Source organism: Parus major, chromosome 13 (assembly GCF_001522545.3).
Source record: "Parus major isolate Abel chromosome 13, Parus_major1.1, whole genome shotgun sequence".
In the NCBI taxonomy this organism is placed as follows: domain Eukaryota; kingdom Metazoa; phylum Chordata; class Aves; order Passeriformes; family Paridae; genus Parus; species Parus major.
Genome location: NC_031782.1, coordinates 76,596 through 97,887, shown reverse-complemented (window position 1 = coordinate 97,887; position 21,292 = coordinate 76,596). Strand labels below are relative to the sequence as shown.

At 40.4% G+C, this 21,292-nt stretch overlaps 1 protein-coding gene across 3 annotated transcripts in view; it reads left to right on the top strand.

The window, feature by feature from the left end:
* Positions 1-491: 491 nt before the first annotated feature.
* Positions 492-21,292, top strand: part of KDM3B (lysine demethylase 3B) — a 48,493-nt gene continuing 27,692 nt past the window's right edge. The window contains exons 1-12 of one of the 3 annotated variants that reach the window (XR_004499296.1): positions 492-741; positions 4,352-4,519; positions 6,952-7,065; positions 7,501-7,606; positions 9,060-9,184; positions 10,534-10,602; positions 11,526-12,107; positions 14,483-15,770; positions 16,092-16,293; positions 17,616-17,830; positions 18,572-18,724; positions 19,673-19,780. Coding sequence is in view for 2 of the 3 variants with exons in the window: in XM_033517593.1 (XP_033373484.1) it covers positions 577-741; positions 4,352-4,519; positions 6,952-7,065; positions 7,501-7,606; positions 9,060-9,184; positions 10,534-10,602; positions 11,526-12,107; positions 14,483-15,770; positions 16,092-16,293; positions 17,616-17,830; positions 18,572-18,724; positions 19,673-19,780 (3,295 nt within the window). In the remaining variant the exon portion in view is untranslated. The remainder of the gene's footprint in view (positions 742-4,351; positions 4,520-6,951; positions 7,066-7,500; positions 7,607-9,059; positions 9,185-10,533; positions 10,603-11,525; positions 12,108-14,482; positions 15,771-16,091; positions 16,294-17,615; positions 17,831-18,571; positions 18,725-19,672; positions 19,781-21,292) is intronic. The other 2 variants (XM_033517593.1, XM_015641620.3) reach the window with 2 other exon arrangements.

Below are 21,292 nucleotides of genomic sequence, written 5' to 3'. Positions count from 1 at the left end.
ACATCGTGCTATGCTACCTGGTAACTGTTCAGATGTATTAGCTCATCATGACAGCTGAATTCATTCGCATACTGATTTTGCACCTTAATTACTTCCTAAATGCACCCCCTTTCCAAAATCTGCTCACTGGAAAGCGGAGCACCCCGCCCCGCGCGGCGCTGCCGGTCCTCTGGGGCCGGCAGCAGTTCCTCATGCTATGTGTGGCATCCAGCCTGAGACGCAGGCACTGCTTCTTCTGTGTGTTTACCTCGAAATTTAGGTTAAAACTCCTTAATTTCTGCGATAATTCCAGGTTTTGAACTTGGCGGCCGTGAGCGATTCTGCCTAGACAAGGCCCGTGCCCGCCGAGCGCCCTCCAGCTCCGCCGCAGGGCCAGTCTCTCCAGACGGCCCCTCACACCGTCCGGGTCCCGCCCGTCCCGCGCGGGGCGTTGTGGGGCCGGGTCGATCGCGCAGTGCACGCCGGGACGGCGGCGGGCGGCGCTCGGGCCCAGCGCGGGGCAGGAGCCTCTCGGTGCCTCGGGCAGCGGCTGCGGCCGGAGCGCTTGGGCGACGGCGGCGGCTCTGCCCGGCGGGGATGGCGGACGCGGCGGCCTCTCCCGTGGGGAAGCGGCTTCTGCTGCTGCTGGCGCCGGGCGAGGGCGAGACGGCGGGGCCGGAGCCGGGGCCTGCGCTGCCCGCACGGGCCTGGCGGAGCGGCACCGTGAGAGCCATGAGCGGAGCGGTGCCCCAGGACCTGGCGGTGAGGCGGGGGGCAGGAGTGGGGCGCACAGCACCGTGGACAGGGCCGCGGGTCGAGCCTCTTGCGAGGGCCGCGGACGGGCCGGGCTAGCCTGGGGGCGGGCGGGATGCCGCGGCCGAGCTGTGCCCGCGGCCCGAGCCCTCCTGCAGCGCCGGGCCCGTCGGACGCGCTCCGGGGCTGGAAGCGGCGGGCCCAGCCTGCGATGAGTGCAAGGGCGGAGCGACCGATTTGAGGGGTCCGGCACCGCCGGTGCGGTGGTTGGAAGTAACATAACATGTGAAACAGATACGTCTGGGACATTTCTGGTGCTGATGTATCTGTATGTATATAACCTCAAAGCGTTGTTTTGGGGTGTTTTGTTTTGTTTTGTTTTCCTACCGGGAAGATAATTAAATATTCTCGATCGGCGTGAATTATGTATGAAAATATATTTTGAGGGCTGAGTTTTGAGTGAGGCTCATCCATTTGATTTTGTCTCAGATTTTGTTTTTAATTGTAGGAATTTTGGCTTCATGTATTTAACTGTCTAGCCTTCGTCTGGTTTATTTCTATTATAGCTCAGTGAAATGCTTGGGTGGAGATCCTGAAAAGAGCTCTTGAAATGTGTTGGTGGAGTTTCTCTTTGCATGTGTCAGTTCTGCAGGCACTTTCTTTAAGTGCTGGCATGCTTTGCAGGGCTGTGTCTTGATTTAGTGACCCATGGTAGCAGGAATGAGGTTCTCTGCTTGTGAAGAGTTTTAGTTCTCTTTATTAGTTTTTTGAAAATTAGTAATTACTATAAGTTCTTTGGGCTTGTTTGCAGAGTTCCAACTCTGAACTGTCTCCTTGACATCCATTCTCTAATGATATTGCTTTCTTTGGCCATGTTCTAGAACTGCACCTATGGCTGTCAGCAGAAACAGTGTGCTTTCTTTTTGGCTTTTGGCTTTGCAAACCTGGGGGGCCTGGCACCCTGTGTCTGCAGTTGGGAGCTGTGGTTATGTACTCTAGCTGCTGCCTAACTTTTTCAAGGTGGAGGAAAGAAAAACATATGCAGAAAGGTTTTTTTCAAAAGGGAAATGTGTCAAATGTTTGAGACTCTCTGGATTGTGGAAGTGTGTCAGGGCTAAGATCCAGCTGAAGAGCTGCTCTCGTAGCAGACTGCATAGGACGTGTGTCATCAGTATTCTTGTATTTTCGCTGATGTGTGAATTCATTACCTTCAGCACTGCAGTTTTCTCCCCAGTTCCTTTCATCAATAAGCTTCCACTTAATGCTGTTTCAGAGGTGTAGCTGTCTCTAAGCAGTATATTCTCAAAAATCTATGCAAGAACTGTAAAATATGAACTGTGTAAAATAGTCAAGGTGGAATTCAGAATAATGTGAGATATTTCAGCATTTTCATGGATTCTTCCATGCATAATGAATGCTACTGTGACAATGATAAATACTATCTATATGATAATGATATATACTATCACTATGCTGTGATAATTCTGACATATTATCAGAGAAGACTTCTTTTTAAATTCATTCTGTCAGAAAAAGTGATGAGTTGGCACCAAGCAGTGAACCACTGCTTAGGAAATACTCTTCTAAGGTAATAATGTGGGCTAGGTGTGATAAAGGCTAGGAAAAATTTATTTTCTACACTTTGGTCTACCTAAGTCTGTCCTTTCTCATATATGAGGATGGTTTCAATTACTAGCCGGTAGTCTCATGTCTGGCTTATAGAAATACAAAAGTGCAGTTGAATATCTGCACCTTTCAAGGGCAGAAATCTTGGGAACAGACAAGTATAGAACTTAAAAGCATGGGTTTTGTTGGTTGTTTTTTTTTGGCTTTGATTGGTATTTGTTTTTTTGTTTGCTTTGTTTTGTTTTCCTGGTAAAGCCTCTGAAAGATTTTTAGATTTTTTTTTCACCCCCTGTAAAATTTTGGTTACAGAGACTAGCTCTTAGACATTCTTACTTTCATATAATGGGGAGTAATCTAATTGTGGTTAGTCCACAAAAAAAAAAGATGTAAAGGTCAGTCCTAGTTGGCCCATCTTTAGAGCATCTAGAAGAAATCCTGAGGTGAAACTGTGCTGCTATTATAAAACAGCTTTGCCTCTTCTAAATGGAAATAGGCATTATCCTCTTTCTCAAAATGTTTACTAGAACAGGATCATTAAAGACCTGCTGAGCTTTATCTCACTCAGTTCCTAATATTGTAAAAGTACATGGTACTTTTAAAAGTACACTGAGTTACTTTGACATGCTGATGTCATGTCAGGGCAATACTGCTGTTCTTATGTGGAACAGAAGTATGAGCGATAACTGTTTTAATGGATAGGCAAGCTCTACAGTACCATGAAAGTTAGGAGGCCTGGGATACAAAGTATTTCGAGTAGGGACTACTGGCAAAGTGGCGCAGATATAATATTAAGAAAGGTATAGGCCCACTTAAAATGGAAAGGTATTCAGTCTAGTTTCCATGATATTGCTGAAAATGGTTGAATTGGTGGAAGGATATCTTGAAAGGTCTGGTGCTGTTTCTCATCAGGACAGCTTAAGCAGTAATGGAGTTCAAGAATTCATCAAGTTACTTCATATTCTTCCCTTGTGGTTTGAGCTTTTGAGTCTGGGGGGAGGAGTGGGGTAGTGGCGTAAGTGGTCTCTAATACTTTTAATAGGATTTATTGGTAAAGCAGAGACCTGTCTGTCTCCAGTTAGTGCCTTATTGCTCTCCAGTGATCTTGTAATGGTTACAAAACCCTGTTTTGGCTGTCCAGCTTAAGGTTGGACTCCTTACTGATTAGTAATTTTTTGCTATTCCTTTGACATGTTTGATTATATTTGGCAAGTGTGTAAGTTCTGTAGATGAGAGATAGGAATGTGACTTTTCTAACAATTAATAGCTCCAGTTGTTGGAACATGGAATGAGATTTGTAACCTTAGCATTCTTGCCGTGTAATTTCAAATAACTTTAGCAGTTGTCCTTTGTGACAGGAAAAAAAGAGGATGATATCTCAGAATAGTGATTTAGATTTGTAGTGTGGTTTATATTGCTACACTTGTAAATAAGGTTATTAAAAATCTAGCAAAGTAGGTAATTCTGGGTAATCTCATGCCACTCAAAATATTTGCATTTGTTCAGGGAGTTTAATAATGTACAAGACAAGAAAAAGCTCCTGATTTAGAGTGAGTTTTGCAAACACAAACCTTGCAGGCTGAAGCATTTAATTCTGTGAATGGCAGTTAACCATTCTGATACAGGCTGTCTGTTGAAGTGCCAAATAAGAGTGTTGAAATTCTCTAAGAAATCCTGCTGTGAAAGAGGCTTGCATTGGGTCATCATCTGTATTTTGGGATGAACAATTTTCATGTCTTTAATTTTGTATAGGAAAACACAGCATTTGGAGCCAGTGATGTATGTTTGGGGAAAGTAATTTTTCATAGGTTAATAATTGTTAATTTGATTCCCATAGCTATGTAGATGTGTTCTCAGTATTAACATTGCAATAGTTATCCTGATTTCTTTCTTACTTAAGTTGCTGTCTCGTTTTCCGTAAGGATTGTAGGAATATTATTTTCTGTTAAATGTCTGCAAAGAGATGAAATGCCTTCTAAATATTTTTTTTAATCAGATCTATGTGGAATTTGATGGCTGTAACTGGAGCCAACATGCATGGGTGAAAGTCCATGCTGAAGAAGTTATAGTGTTACTGCTGGAAGGATCATTGGTTTGGGCACCTCGAAATGATCCAGTTATGCTTCAGGGGACTCGAATCTCGCAGGCACAGTGGCCTGCACTGGTGAGTATTTGACCAGAAGCCCTTAAATTCTCAGAGGTTTTCATCAGCTCCACTGTGATATTCAAGGCTTGGATATTGTACAGGTCACCGTTTTGCAGATTCAAAAATTGCTTAGGGGTGGACTTTTACTAATAGTAGTTCCATAACTGGCACTTAATAGGGCCTTTGGGAAGGCATTGGAGAGGCAGTATGCTTCCAGTTCCTGCCCCAGAAATTGATATGACATATTGTACAGAAAAGTGGTATTTACAAGTTACTCTCTGAAGAAATGTGTTGTATATCTGAAAAGTTTCTTTTTCCCTATTTTAAAACTTTGTGTTTGTTAGACTTTTCTGAATTGTGAGAATAAGCCTTTTGGTCTTATAAAGCACTCTCCAGAGCTCTGTATAGTAAAGGCTGTTGCATCAATTAAATAGGTATACCAGAAGGCATCTTGGGGAAGACAATAGACTGTGTGCTGTTCCTGACATAAAAAACATAAATTGGCCACTCCTAATCTAAAACTTTTATTTCAGTTTTGTTGTCAGCATTAACTAGCATAACATGTAAAATTTTCTCATGTTTCTTGATGTGGTTAACTGTATTGCTATTTACATGGCAGTTACATGTCATGACACTTGAAAACAAAGGCAGTATATTTTAGCTAGCATATCTGAATATACTCATTCTGCAAACATGCTGATGAGTAGTATATAGTGAAGAGCATTCCTAATATATTTCTTCTCTTTGTGGCTTCTGAATAGGAAAGATCATTATATGTGATACTCCTTTCCTCATTTTTATGCTGTTTAATTTTTATTTTTTACCCCTTCTTTTGTTTCTTTTCTCCTCCCACAGTCCTTGGACTGTTCAGAATTTTACTCCCTGCTTTTTTGCATTTTTGCAAAAATTTTGCAAAAAACATTTGCAATTTGCAAAATTGCACCCAATTTTGTGCATGGGTATATTGAAGCATTTTTTCCTGTCAAGGATTCTGTGCCTTGGCAGAATTTGAATTTAGTATTTTAAATGGGCACATGGGCTCAACCAGTAAGTTCATCACTGAATCTTTCTCTGAGGATTTCTTTATTGCACTTAGCTTAAGGCAGAAGAAAACCAGGCTTTTACAGCAGAGACTCTGTAGAGTGTTTTTTCCATAGGTGAAGTTTTCCTTTCAGTGTATTTTCAGCTTGTCTCCAAGAATGAACTCCAGTTAGTTTCATCTGGGAAACTGTTTTTACACAGGAAAAGCATCTTTCAGAGGATTTCCAAATTGGTCAAAATCTGAGTGATTTGGGGGTGTTGCCATAAGTCTGCATGCTGACTGTGTAACGATTCCAAACTATTTCCACTACAACTCAAGCTTTATCTGTAGGCTTGCTGAAAAAATGTTTCTATCCCCTGTACTCTGAACAGCCACGTGAGCATTGAAGCTTTCTCTAGGGATACAGGCCTACCCAGATAACTGCATGGGAATGCAGGTTGGAGTTAGTCAAAGCACCAGAGTACATACTTGCAATGGGAAACCAACTACTTAGCATTAGAAAGGGGATGGTATGTTTCAGGGGTGTGGGGGATGGTGGGTTTTGTTGGTTTTGTTTTGTTTTGTTTTGTTTAAGATATATCACTTATGAATATGTTTTCATTCTTCATTGTCTCTTTTTTGTAGTCCTGTTTGCTTTAAGGAGATAGTTTTGCATAAACTGAGAAAATAATTTTTTTATGTTTATACTGTTGTGTAGGGGAGAATGGAGTGTAAACAAACTTGATGAGAGCTCTTAAGGGAAAAATGCCATGAATAGTTGTGTTTAAGTGTGAGCATGAGACAAATATTCAAGGACTCTGGTTGGCAACTTTCTCTTCCATCAGCAAGTTCTGTTATAAGATTGTCTGTTTCTGCTATTACAGGATTCCTGAATTCACTAGGTATTTTTAGTGATTTGCTTTGCAGCTTGAACGTCAATAGTCCACTTGCCATGAACTTTGATTTTTTTACAAAACACTAGCCAAAAATGCTCTCATTTAATAATAAGCTTATAAATTCCTTACAGCTAACTTCTGTAGGAGAAAAAAAACTAGTTCTTTCATGAGGCTATATCTGAAATATGTTCGATAGTTTGAACTATTAATCAAAGCTTTTTTTTTTTTTTTTAACCTGAGCATCAGAAGGTGCTTACCTATGAAAAACCAAATACCACCACAGTTGTTTTAATTTCTGCTTTAAGATCCAATAAAAAAGTGAATCCAGTTGTCTGTAATTCCTGCTTGTAATGCAAGAACTATTGGCTTAGACATAATGATATTTTTCATTAAAGTCAAAAACTGGTGGTACAAGTTGAGAAATGAAAACTTTTAGTTTTTAAAAATCTAAATAGCATGTGAGATTGACTGTTGTTGGCGTGTATGTGTGCTCATTCATTTTGGTAACTTCTTTTTTTTGTTGTTCATCACAGACCTTCACTCCTCTAGTAGATAAACTGGGGTTAGGCTCTGTAGTCCCAGTGGAGTTTCTTCTGGACAGACATTTACGTTTCCTGTCTGATGCCAGTGGATTACGTTTATTTCAGGTATTTGAACTGTGTTCAGTTAAAATGTAAATTTAGCCTTGTGCTGTGCTTGTCAGATTAGCTTTGGGGTTTTTTTTACTGTTCCACCAACATACCTATCTTTCTCCTTTCCCTACCCTGTCACATATTTGTGTTTGTTTCCCTGCATTTCCAGGTCCTTAGGGTGACATTCATTTGCATGCGAAAAGTGCTGATATTCATTGTTCAGTTGGAGACCTAGCTGTCATTGTGTAGATGATAATTACAGTGGAAGTTTTGCAACAGCTTTTGCATAGTTAATTCTTTTACCTCCTGGCATGTGCAGTAATATTTTTCTTAATTTTACTTTTTTTTCCTTGTTTGTCAGTCTGTCTGCAGTCCAAGAAGACTTGTAAAAAACTAATGTTTCTATTACCCAGAAGACTATACTTCGTTAAAACTGTTTGTTTTTGGCAGATGGGAACAGAGAGTCAAAATCAGATTCTGCAGGAGCAGCCTTCACTAAGAGAATCTGTCAATGCACTGATCAGTGACCAGAAGCTTCAGGAGATATTTAGTAGAGGTGAGGAGTGTTTTATGTCTCAGAGCTACTTTGTTGTTCAACAGCTGTAAGACTATGTTGGAATTTGTGAAGGTGGATAGTAATATTATCTGTTACTGTTTCATTTGGATGGTCAAATTTGTCTTTATTTTCTGTATTTTGCAACTTCTTTACAAAGTAACATTATTTTTATCACAGATACAGGTAAGCAGTTGCTGAGATACAACCAGAAATACCCACTGGGAATGGTCACTTAAGGTGTAGTTAAAGTAGGACAATATCCATGTATTTACAACTTCCCTATTTTAAGTTTCAGTTTTGTGTTTTTAAAGTGTTGGTCCTTTTCTATGGTTCTGTTCTGTAACTGTGGAAATTTAGAAGTGAAGTTCCTTTGTAGTTGCTGATCCTCAGAAACTTTCCTTGTAATGGCAATTCAAATTTTGAGATTTTGATAATTAATACATCAATTGTTTCATCTGAATATATGTGTGGATGTGGCTGGTCAGCATAGAGTTAATATCTGTTGTCTGGATTGTGTATTAGGGCTAAGCCTGATTGTGGCTTTTGTTGTCAGATTTGGGTCATCTCAATCAAGTGCTAAAATAATTTCTATCTAGAGTTCATGTGCCAGGGACTCACACTAGAGACAGACCTCTGTCTTACATTTGAAGGATGATGTAATTCTTAATGGGAATTTGGTGCCTTTTGGTGTATTCATAGAAATTTTGAGAACATTATTTCTTACATGAGCAAGTAACTTCAGAATTGTCCAGTTTGAAGCCTTCTTCTAAAGTGCCAGATTCTGGCTGTGTCATATACAGGTTGTTGGATCATGTGGATTTTGATGATCCAAGATTAGCAATGGTTAATTTTGTCTGGAGATAGGGTAGAAGGAAAGCTCAGCATGCTGATGTGGAGAGCAAGGGCAGCACGAGAGGAAACCTTTCTGTAGATTATCTGTTACCTGTGTGAAAGAACTAAGGCTGGTTGGTTTAGAGATGTTGGATAACCAAATACATGTTTCTACTCTGAAATGCATGGCATTTCTTCTGGGATTTGACACATCTGGACTAAGAATACTGGGACTGTTCACTGGATTGATGCTGCATAATTACTAACCTCTAGGTTAGAAAGCAAAATCATTTAGTTAGCAAGGAGCCCACATGTAGCTTGATTTTGTCAAAGGAGTGAGTTAATTTTGGTCTCTCATATTTGAGGTTTTTTATGTATAAATTGTATTTATTTTGTCTTCACAATGGCTTTGAGTTACAGCAGTGAGGGCCTATTGACTTTTTTGGATAAGATGCCTGGTTACAGGATTTGCAGCAGAAGCTCTGGTGTTCTAATTTTTTTCCACCTGGAAGATGACACTTCAAGCCCTAATTAAGTGCACAGAACCATTTTATTGTATGACTCTTAACTAGTATGACACAAAGCTTGTTTGGAAAATGTACTCAAAGTCCTTCTTTTCCAGGTCCTTACAGTGTCCAAGGCCAAAGAGTTAAAGTTTATCAACCAGAGGATGAAAATAGCTGGCTCTGTGGTGTTGTGAGCCACCAAGACCCAATAACTCGTCTTATGGAGGTGTCTGTGACTAAGGTAAAAATATGAAGCACTGCTTTGGTGTTCCTGAAATACCATTCCTCACTATCTATATGTGGAGAATGACAGCTTTGCCGAAACCTGTTATTTTGGATTGTTTTTTGCTTTAAAAGATGAGTGATTATTTGTGTTGCAATTCACAGTATTTTTAAATGATGTCACACAGACTACTTCTGTTAAAAAAAAAAAAAAAAAAAGCTGTAAAAGTTTCACTGGAAATGAGTGCTGTAAGAAAAAATACTGAAAGTGACTCTCCAGAAGTGAAAGTGTGCTGCTGCATAGAAAGCTAGCTTCTGGATCTCTTATATTGTGGTCTTCCTATGCCTTCTCTTGTTTTCCATCTGACAGACTGTACAAGTGGTTTGAAACAATTGTAGCAAAGCAGATGAAGTCTTAGGATAAATAAATTTGATTTATGTATTTTAGTTCAGGCTATTTACTTTTGCCCTGTTCCTGTCAGTAAACCTGTGTACAGCACAGAGAGTCTGCACTGCTGGAGTTACTGGTTTTTATTACGTGTTTCTGTGTGGTCTGACGGGTAGTTCAGTCTTGCCAGTGGCTTGCTCTTTTTTCAGGAACAACTAGGAATGGGTCCATGGTGCTGTGTAGTAGCAGCACTCATCTTGGTTTTCAGGTCCCATCCTGTGTCTCATGTCCACTGCCCCTGTAGCTTCTTGTGTGTAAATTGAATGCACTGAATATGCAGTAATCCTGCACTCTGACTACTGCTATTGCTGGCACACAGGGAAAAAAGTATACTATATATGGTGAATCAGCATAATACTTTGGGGAGACATAGAAATTGTGGGGTTAGGTGCATTCAGCAGATACATGCTAGGAAGCACAAAGCTTCTTGTGTACTTACTGTGAAATAAAAAGTAACCTCCAAGAACAGTTACAGAGATTGGTTGTGAGTTGCTCCTTTTGGGGAGAAACTAATGAGGATACTTAGGTTAAACTGATGTTCCTCTTTCAGTAGCTCTTTCTACGTGTAGCAGAGTGAACATGCATGTGACAATGTTAAATTCAAGAGCTGCGTTTAATGCACTGAATACCTTTAGAAATGCTCAATAGAATAAATACACAAGGGAAAACATGGTAGGAATAAAATCTGAAAATTTTTGAAATAGAGAAGGAGCAAAAGAATAGAAGGAAAACTAGAAGACTGTAGTATTACTAAGGAAGTGAGACAATAAGAAATGGGAGTATATAAGTAAATGGGAGAGGGCCTGTACAGTAACTGTGTGTTTAGGTCTCTTATGTTGATAACTATATACTTTGAATTAAAAATTAACCTCAGCTTTTCTTTCTCCTACTTCCTCATTATTAATCTGTATAAAAATTAGAGTGGTGAGATAAAGTCGGTGGATCCTCGACTGATTCATGTGGTGATGGATAACACTTCTTCAAGCGAGGTATTACAGCCGTTGATTCAGGTCTTGTATATACAGTGTGAAACTTCATAAAATTTTTGATGTGAAATAGGTAAAATCTGTAACGGACTAAAAATTGATGCAGTGTTGACTGTGGACTTCGGAGAAATTTAATATTTTTCCACTTAAAGTTGGAACAGGAAAATTTTGTTTACTATTTTGATGGTCACAGCTTTCTCTAAGCAATCTCTTTTTGTTCAGGCCTGTTTACTAAGTTTACCATAGATCTTGGAGTGGGGATCAGTAGTGGTATAATAACCATGGTGGTTGTACTCCATTTTAAGGTGTAGTGTTTCTGCCTTTTTCTAACAGGATCATTCTGTGCTGCTTCACAGACCTTTTAAGGCATTTCTAAAAATTGCCATCTGGCTGCTCTGCCTTGTGAGCAGGCTTGTATGTTTGTGGCATTTCACTGCTTCAGTTGAGATGTTCCATGACAACTTTTGAACCTGAATGTTTTACCCTAGGCTAAAGGGCAAGCTGTCTTCCATAGTTAAATATTGTAGGCTTTGTGTAGTGGACAGAAAGCATGCCCTTCAAAAGAATCATGGGGTTTTATACTTGGAGCAAAAATTAGTGTGCACATGGTATTCATATGTTACGAAGAGCTTTGTTGGAGTATTGCATATTTCTCAAAATTTGCGAGGAAGTGGTTCATGCTACAGCAAGGTAGCTCAGCTAAAAAATTTCTTGTGCAGATCTTATTCTAGTACAAAAAAGACAAGACTGCGCTTAATGCTTGTGTTCTGTGCTCACATAACGTCTCTCTTTAGATGTGTGAATTTGTGATGAAGTGTTCCTAAACATCAGAGCAGTATAATATATTCAGTTCTAACAGAAAAAAGTACTTTGCATGAGTATCTGGATTGTTCTGTTTAGTGATTGCATGGCTTTTTCTATTATAGGGAGGGGGCCTAAAAGCAGCTAAATCATCATCTAAAGGGAAAAAGAAGAAAGAAAGCCTGGAGGGAAAGGATGGAAGGAGGAGGAAAAATGTATCAGATCCTGGTTGTGATCCTGCAACAAAGAAGCTAAAGGAGAGGGGGGAGGCAGATAGCAATGGTAGTGATGGAGGTGAGGCAAGCAGAGGTCCCTGGAAAGGAGTCTCCAGTAGTGAAACAGGACTGGATCCAAGGGCCAAGCAGTTGCCTTCATTTATTCCTCAGATTAATCGCAATATTCGTTTTGCTACTTACACCAAAGAGAATGGCAGAACACTAGTAGTCCAAGATGAGCCAGTTGGTGGTGACACACCATTGCCCTTCACTCCATTTTCTTCTGTGGCTGGACAACCATTACTAGTTGGATCTGGATGTAAAGAGGCAGGAAAATCACTGGAACAGGTTGGCCAAGGCACAGTGACTTCTGCAACCGCAGTTACTACAACTGCTTTGACACCGACAACTGTGAGAATCTCTGATACCAGTTTGCCAGCTGTTACTGGGCAGGAGAAACCAAAAACAGGCCGATCACAAGCCCAGGGAGAGGTGAGTAGCTCATGATCCAATGTGTTCTAGGAAGATTTGCATGTTTGCAACTGATAATTCTGCAACATACTCCTGTTAAAATGTGTGCCCATGGAATTGAAAAAAGTACTTTTTCTCTCATGATTCTGTCTCCTCCTGAAGAAAACCCCCTAAGAAATGACTCAGAAGAAAATTAAGATAATTGGTGAAGGAGTAATAAGAGATAACTGTGTAGCACTCTTATGCTTATTCAGCCTTAATCTGAGAAATGAAGCTTTAAAATAACACTAAGCACTGCACTTAATTAATTTTGTTGTGTCCTACAAAAGATAACCTACTTAAAATCTCTTGTCTTTATATAAACAAATCTGCATGAAAATGCACACTGAGTTGAACATTCAAGTTACTTAAAAAAAAAGCCTCAAAACCAGAAAAACAATGAGCCTACATTTAGAGGACCTCTAACAGATGCCTGTCTTGCATACTAGACCTGTGTTATCTATATAATAGAAAAATTAGCCAGTTGTATTGTATACTATCTAGGACTAAAATCAAAGAAATAATTAAAATATTTCAGATGAGAGCTCAGTCTGGAAGCAGCTTGAAGACCTTTTAGTTTTGTCTTTGTTTACAAGGGAAAGAGTGAAAAAGTAGAAGGGAAACCCTGTTAAAAACAAAATAGGAGACTTCTTAAATAAATCAAATGAGGGTTTGTAAAAACAAAACAAAAATGAAACCCACCTCAGTAAGTACAACAAAAATTAAGAATCTCGCTGTCTACTGCATAGAAAAAGTGAAGAAAATGGGTGATTCATTAAGAAAGTCCAGTGTGATTGCCAGGAATTTAAAGGCATTGTTATCATCCCTGTCTTGTATTAGATAATGGAATGGGTGGGAAGGTTAGATGTTTACCTTGGGATAAAGGTTCCTAGATGGTGAGGTGCAAAAGATAGAATTGTTGGAAACAGCAGTGTTGCATGATGAACATAATATAACATAATATGAACTCTTCTATCCCACACCCCCAAAAATATAAATAAATTCAGAATTTGAAGCAACTACAGATTGTATAATTGTACTGAGAAATTTTGATATAATCTCTCCATCTTTCCCCCTCTCCAACCCCACATAATTTTTTTAAAACAGTAATAATTTGGCTTCAGAGTTGGCAGGCAGACCACTAGTCCATTTTAAACTTTTTTTTTTTTTGAGGGAGGGAACCTGACATGAATCAGTAAGAGTGTTGTAGATAGTTCACATATGTTACTGTTTCAGACTGTCTACTATATCATAGTGTGACTTGAGATGACTTCACAACCTGGGTTTCCATTCAAATCCATATTCTTTTAAAAACTATTAGAACTCAGTTTTCTAATTTATTTTTTTAATCTCTAAAAAGAAATGTCAGAACTTCTAATATCCAGAAGAACTTTTAATAGGTTATGAAAGTTATTACAGCTGGACATTGGTAATGAGGAACAAGCTAAACATTAGTATGCAGTAGAGTAGGCATGCAGGTACACTAGTGACCAGTAGGATGTGTTGCACAGAGTCTGTGTTTGTATTCAACATGACCTTGAATTAAAATTGTGTTAATGATGAGCAGATTTCTAAGTGGAAACTTAAAGAGAAGGAGAAGAGCTGATCTAAATGATTCTATGAAGAATTAAGTCACAGTATATAATCACTTACAGTAGGACTGTCAGGACTGGAAAACCTGAACAAGTACCACTTGAGAAGAGAGCAAGTGAATATTCCATATCACAGTTATTTCTAGTAGAAATCTGCCATTCACAAAACCTTCACGTATTTTTAATGGTCATAAAAGTTAAGCCTTTTGTGCTTAACCTCTACAGAGTTATTCCCTGGAAGGCTCCACATCTTAGGCATCTACCTGTCAGCAGATGTAGCTTGCAGGGACCAGGAATAGTTTGTCTGCTAACTGCTGGGGGGCTTGCTTTGTTTTAATTAATTGCAAATGAAGTTACTTATTTCAGGGGTACTACATAAGTAGGTGAAGCTTGTCAGAATGCTCTTGGGGGAGGGTGAAAGATTGGGGGGTATTTAAAAGCAGTTTCAATTAAGGTTCCTTTTCGTTGATTTGAATTCAATTAATCAGCAGTTTTACTAACTTTTCTATGAATTAATTCACCTGTCTGATGTCTCACCTTTGTTCTAAAGTGTGATAAGACATTAAGTTTTCTCTGCATGTCTTCAATTTCAGTAGCTTGTGGGTAGGAATCTTTAAAGAAGTTTCTTCATTGTGAGTAAGTCTGCTGGAACTTTCTATTCCTGATGGGTAACCAGAATACTAATGGTACAGTGAGATGATTTAAAGTATTCTTGAATCAAATAACAATCTTAGAATAGACTAATGCTTATTAATTTTGTTTCAGAATTCCCGAAGTTCACTTTTGGCTTCTGGATTTGGAGTTTCTCTCCCAAGTGCTTCCCAGTCCTCCTTGGTATTTGGGGCTGGAAGGAGCCAATCAAATGGAGTGATGGCTCCAGAAAGCAAACCTTCTGGATTTCCTTTTGGCTCTGGTACTGGACAAGAGGCTCAGAAAGATTCAGATTCATCCAAGAACTTGTTTTTTCAGTGCATGTCCCAAAATCTTCCTTCCAGTAACTATTTCACGGTCGTTTCAGAGAGCTTGACTGAAGATGTCTCTAGTCGGGACTCATTCAAGCAGTGTACAGAGAGTGTGGGTCCTGGGACTTGTAAAGGTAAAATTCTTTCAGTGGACAGTAAGCCAGGAGCCCAGTCTGGTAGTTCTGTAGAGCGGAAGTTGCCTGTGGAATCTATGCCTACCCTTACTCCAGCCTTTTCACGAAGTCTGCTGAATACTCGTCCCCCTGATAGTCATGAAAACCTATTTTTACAGCCCCCAAAGCTATCACGAGAGGAACCCTCAAACCCTTTCCTGGCATTTGCTGAGAAAGCAGAACTTAGTCCTTTCAGTGGCTTTGCATCTTCATCTCAGACAGGAGTTTGTGCTCCCTCAACACCTGTGGGTCATAAGGTCACTTCTGGCTGGCCGGAATCAGTCACCTCTACAGACTCTTTAACTAAGAAGAAAACCTTGTTTATAACGACTGACTCCTCCTCAAAGATGATCTCCAGTGTTTCTGGTTCAACAACTGCTGCTGGTGTTCAAAGCCCTTCCACTGTAGGGAATGGCCGTTCCAGCTCACCAAGCAGCAGCCTGACACAGCCTATTGAGATGCCCACACTTTCCTCCAGCCCAACAGAAGAAAAACCAGCTGTCGGGCCTGGGCAGCAGGACAATCCTCTTCTGAAAACGTTTTCTAATGTCTTTGGCAGACATCCACCTACCCTTTTCTCTTCACAGGCAGAGTTTCCGCAGGAGAAGAAAGCCCCTTTTGAAGCTGTGAAAAGGTTTTCACTAGATGAGCGGAGTTTAACGTCCAAACAGGACTCCGACTCCAGTACAAATAGTGATCTGTCAGATTTGAGTGACTCTGAAGACCAGTTGCAGGCTAAGGCTTGTATGAAGGGTATCCCAGACCACTTGATGGTGAAGCTAGGCCCCAATGCGGAGCGCAATGCAGAATTGCTGCTGGGTAAAGGAAAGGGGAAGCAAGCCCCAAAGGGCCGGCCCCGCACAGCTCCCTTAAAAGGTGATGACTTGAATGCAGATGATGTTTTGGAAGCACAAGGAGGTGGGATACTGGGTTATTTTGTGTGTAATGAACTGTGTAAACTAACCACAGTTTTAAACCTCGTTCATGCTCAGTAGGCAGCACGCAGGATGCTTACAAGACTGAAGCTTAATGTTTGTATATGAGTTTGGTGTTCACTTTGATAAATGTTTAAGCATGTGTGTCAGGACAGAAGTGTGGTATGCTGCAGGCTTGAACAGTCTTACTGGTTTTACATGGGTGAGAAACATACCAGTCTTTGAAAAGATGATTATTGGAGCCAGTATCCTTTTGCTGTTGCAGTTAACTAATCGATCTTTACTTCTACTTTGCCTCACCCAGTTGGCCAGTCTGTGCTGAAAGATATGAGTAAGGTGAGGAAGCTGAAGCAGTCAGGTGAGCCTTTTCTCCAGGATGGCTCTTGCATCAATGTAGCTCCACATCTGCACAAGTGTCGGGAGTGCCGTCTGGAGCGGTACCGCAAATTTAAGGAGCAAGAGCAGGATGACTCAACTGTGGCCTGTCGCTTCTTCCATTTCCGGAGGTGCTCAAATTCTTCCTTTCTTCATATGTAGTTTATGTGCAGAGCTTGGGCCATGTCCAAGCACAGAGTAATTATGTTTTACTTATTAAATATGCTTGGGTACAATAATGAAGGTTTTGAGTGTCTTGCATTTCCCTGCATTACCTCATAGGAATTCCCTCACTGTGCCAGAAAGAGCTGCTTTTCAAAGAGAAAGCTGTAGGATACTAAGAGAGCCTCCAGGTACAGCCTCAGGAAATCATATTTGCTTCATTGGGTAGAATTTTACTTTTGGGTAGCGATTTGTATGCAGTAATTCTACCTCCTTTTTCAGGCATTCAGAACAAAGGTAAAATTTTAATCCACTCAACAAGTAACTAAACACTGCCAGCATGAGGCTAATGCTTGACCATATTTTGTTGAGTACAGGACTAATTTTTATGAGTGGAACACTACATGTTCCCTCTGTGTTGCATACACGTCTTACACTTCTTCGACCTGTTGTGTTTCTCTTTGTCTTCCTTAACTGCAAGTTAGCAAGTGCTACGCATCTCTTTCCAAAAGTAGTTAGCTGACTTTTTGGCATGTAAAGGATGAAGTGTATTTTTAGTATGTCACCCATCCGGAAAGCAGGCTGCTTCTTTCCCTAAACTTGTTAAAAATTAATCTAGCTTGAGGTTCAAGATAAGACGGTTTATGCTTAAAATTGAAATTACCTTTGATATTGACAGGAGATGTTTGGGGTTCTGTCATACGTTTTTACACCTTTTACCACACAAGGATTAGGAGGGTCAACAGCTACTGGTAAAACAGTAGTGATTCATCTATGTGGAGACCAGTGCGACAAGGCTTTTTGCATATACCATAATGTGAGCTGTTAGAAGAATTGCCAAGTGCTGGCAGCCCTCGCCAAAATTGAAATACTGTTTTCTTAAGAGTTGGGAAAAACTTTCTCATGAGTTAAAATTGAGAATGACAGCCATTCAGAGTTTTGCAAGCAGCATCATGCAGCAGGTCAAATTGAATTTTGTCATTTCTTTCCATTAATAAGATAGAGACATGGGATTTAGCAAGCTGTAGCAATTTCTTTTAGGTGGAATTTCCTGCCAATGTTTACTAGGGCCTAGGCACTCGTTCTAATGGGTGTTACAGCCACAGCTTTGTATGCCTTATTCTCTGTGTTACTGGGATTTGCATAATAAATGTACTGTCTGTAGAATATAGCACTCTAGCCGAAGTCTTTTTCTCCCCCTTTCTGGGTTTATGTTCTGATACAGATGTCATTATAAGTTAATTAAAGGCAGTTGAGCAGTTTCCCAATTAATCCATCCTATTTGCTGCAGGCTGGTATTTACCCGGAAAGGTATACTACGAGTAGAAGGTTTCTTGAACCCACAACAAAGTGACCCTGATGCCATGAGCCTATGGATTCCTTCTACTGCCCCTGCAGAGGGGATTGATCTGGAAACGTCTAAATATATCCTGGCCAATGTTGGGGACCAGTTTTGCCAGCTTGTTATGTCAGAGAAGGAGGCAATGATGATGGTAGAGCCACATCGTAAGTTGGGCTTTTGTCATGGTTTTTTTTCCCACCCTTTCTGTATAATGCATGTACAATACAGCAGAATAGAATTGAAAATGTCGTATAATTTCTTGTTGAAATGCTTTTCCTGCACTTCCAAAGAGAAGCTATATTCACCTCTTGGGGGTGTAACTGAGGGACCAGCATTTGAGACTTTCTTTTGGATCCGTGCACCATTACCACCAAGGAAGCTAATGGTAACTTTCCCAGACATTAAATTATTTTTTCAATAACTAAATACAGAAATCAGCTGGCTCATACTCCTAAGAAAATAGAAATAAGCCAGAGCACCTACCACACTGACAGAAACAGATTTTCTGTGTGATTCCGATCCTTCTATGCTCTGGGGACATCATGTAAAAGCTCAGGGTTTTCTAGGGAGGGAGCAGTACTTAATTCAGCCCGCAAGGACTTCAATGTAAGTTCCATTAGTGCTCCAATAAATTCAGTTATTACAGAGCACTGTAAGGTGCTGCATTTCCTTGTAGTGTGCATTTTGATACCTGACCTTACCAATTCTTAGAAATGGGAATTTTAATAGTGTCACTGGACTAGCAATTCAAAGAATGGGTCTATGAATGTGAAAAGCATGTTTCTATACTCTGCCTTCAGGTCATGTTGCTGTTAATTTTTCAGTGTTGCTGAGATATTCTCAAATTAGGTGAGAGAAATGCAAAATGTCAAAGCAATAATTCACAGTGTGCCTTCTCTCTATAGAGAAGGTGGCATGGAAGCGAGCAGTACGTGGTGTGAGGGAGATGTGTGATGTATGTGAGACAACACTCTTCAATATTCATTGGGTTTGTCGGAAGTGTGGTTTTGGGGTCTGTCTGGACTGTTACCGGCTGAGGAAGAACCGTCCACACAGTGGTGAGTACTGGACATTTTTCATCCAGTGTAATCTTTGAACTGACTGTAGTCAGGGAATAGTTTCTGGAAAGTTGCAGAAGGTTTTGTGGGAGAGTTACTGAGTATCAGCTTGGAAGGCTGCATGGAGCTTGTCTTGCATCAGCAAGCTTAGAGTGTCTGCTGAGACAGTTGATTGTGTAGTTCTTTTCCTCAGAGAGTATAGAACAAAAATCAAGTATCTTAACAGCTCCAGAAGTGTTGTAAGCAGACAGTGCAGGAAACTGCTGCCTTTAACAAAGATTTAGACTGGAAGGTGGCGTTTTGTTTTGTTTTGTGTTTTTTTGGGGGTTTTTTGGGTTTTTGTTTTTTTTTGTTCTGTGACACACCAGAATTCAGGAAGGAGTTCAGTAAGTTCAATTTTAAGAAATAGAAGCATGAGAAAGTAGATACCTGGCTGAGCTTTTTTGTGTACTTTAATGTAGTGAGACCACATTGGTGGCATGGATGCAAACAAATGGCAATCTCAGTATAGTTAGTTAGTGACAGTTACATTATTAGGTGGAGCAGATGTATAGAATACTGGTTATTAATAAGTTTGAATATTGCTGTCTATTCATTATGATAACTTAGAAAAGCATAATGAAAACAAAACTATCAAAAGTAACAAAAACCAAAAAGTATCAAGTAACGAAAGTATTTTAAAAATTGAGGTTAGAAGCCAAGATTTTTAGGTGATTGAAAATAAGCTGCTAGAGATGACTGAAGGAAAATGACTGTGGTAGCTATATATAGTCGGAAGAAGCAGAAGTTGCTTTATATCCAGTACGAATGGTCTGTATTTATATTTTATTTCTGAGATCACCAGCTTCATTTCCCTCACTTTAAGGACTCTAAATAAACAATATTAATGCACAAATATTCTGTATTGTAAAGTTTTAATACAAAATATTTTTCTTTTCTTTATGCCAGAGACAGAGGAGATTGGTGATGAAGAAGTTTTCTCATGGCTGAAGTGTGCAAAGGGTCAGTCTCATGAACCAGAGAATCTCATGCCAACACAGATCATCCCTGGTACAGGTAATCCTTAAAACATGAAAGGAAAAATAGAAAATTTTGTGTTAGTTCTGAGCAAGCAAGTGGAAAAAATACAAACGTAGGTGATGTAGCTGATACCTTTTCTCCCATGAATTTAGAGGACACTTCCACTTGCTACAGCAGAAGGGTTGAAGGGAAGGTAACCCAAGTGAGACCAAGCTGTAGATTTGAAGTGCACATCCTTCTAGCATTAGCTGTGAATTGTGCTCAGCTGTTTTTAAGTTTTATTTTAAGTAAATTTGTTTTACTAGCAAGACAGAGTTTTTTGGAGATGGTTTGGATGCTTTTTCTTCTCTGGTGATGGGGAAGGAAACTAAATGGTCCATGGTGACCATTTTCTTGCCTGTTTACATAACTGGTCCTAAATTCCATAGAATCATAGCATGGTTTGGATTTGTAGGGACATTTAAAGATCAACTAGTGCAACCCCCATGCCATAGGCAGGGACCACCTTCCACTAGACCAGGTTGCTACAAACCCCATTCAACCTGGCCTTGAACACTTGAAGGCATGGGGCAAGCACAGCTTCTCTGGACAATCTATGCCAGTACCTCACCACCCTCACAGGGAGTGATTTTTTCCTAATATTCAATCTAAACATACTGTCTTTCAGTTTAAAGCCACTGCTCCATATCCTGTCCCTAGAGGCCCTGGTAAAAAGTCTCTCTCTCTGTGCTTATCATCCCCCCTGATGTATTGAAAAGCCACAGCAAAGTCTCCACAGAGCCTTCTCTTCTCCGGGCCAAACTGTATCAACGGTGTCAGCCTTTCTTCATAGGAGAGGAGTTGCAGCCCTCTCCTAATTTTCATGGCCTCATCTGAACCTGCTTGAACAGGTCCATGTCTCTCATGTGCTGGGCACCCCAGAGTTGAGTGCTGACCTCTGGGTGCGGAGGTGGGGTGGGGTAGAGGGGAAGAATCCCCTCTCAGCCTGCTGGCCATGCTGCTTCTTTTTATGTAGCCCAGACTGCAGGATGGCTTTCTGGGCTGCAAGTGTGTTTTACTGTCTCATGTCTAGTTTTCCATCTATATCTTCCATGTATCCAAGTCCTTTCCCGCAGGCCTGCTCTCAATCCATTCAGTCCCCCACTCTGTACTGATACTGGGAGTTGTCCCAGACCAGGTGTGGCACCTTGCACTTGGACTTGCTGCATTTAATGAGGCTTGGGTGGGCCCATTCCTTAGGCTTGTCAGGGTCATGCTGGGTGTCAGTCCCTTCCCTCTAGAATCAACTCCACAGCTCAGCTTGGTGTCATCCATAAGTTTGTTGAGGTCGTGCTCAATCCCTCTGTCAATGTCATTGATGAAGATGCAAAACAGTATTGGTCCTAGTAAGGACCTTTGAGGGACGCCTGTTCCCCATTGGGCACAGAGACTTTGACTGTAACTCTTTTGGATGTGATCATCCAGCCACTTCCTTACCCACTGAACAGTCCATTCATTAAATTGTACATTTCCAATTTAGTGAAAAGAATGTTGTGGGGTACTATACTG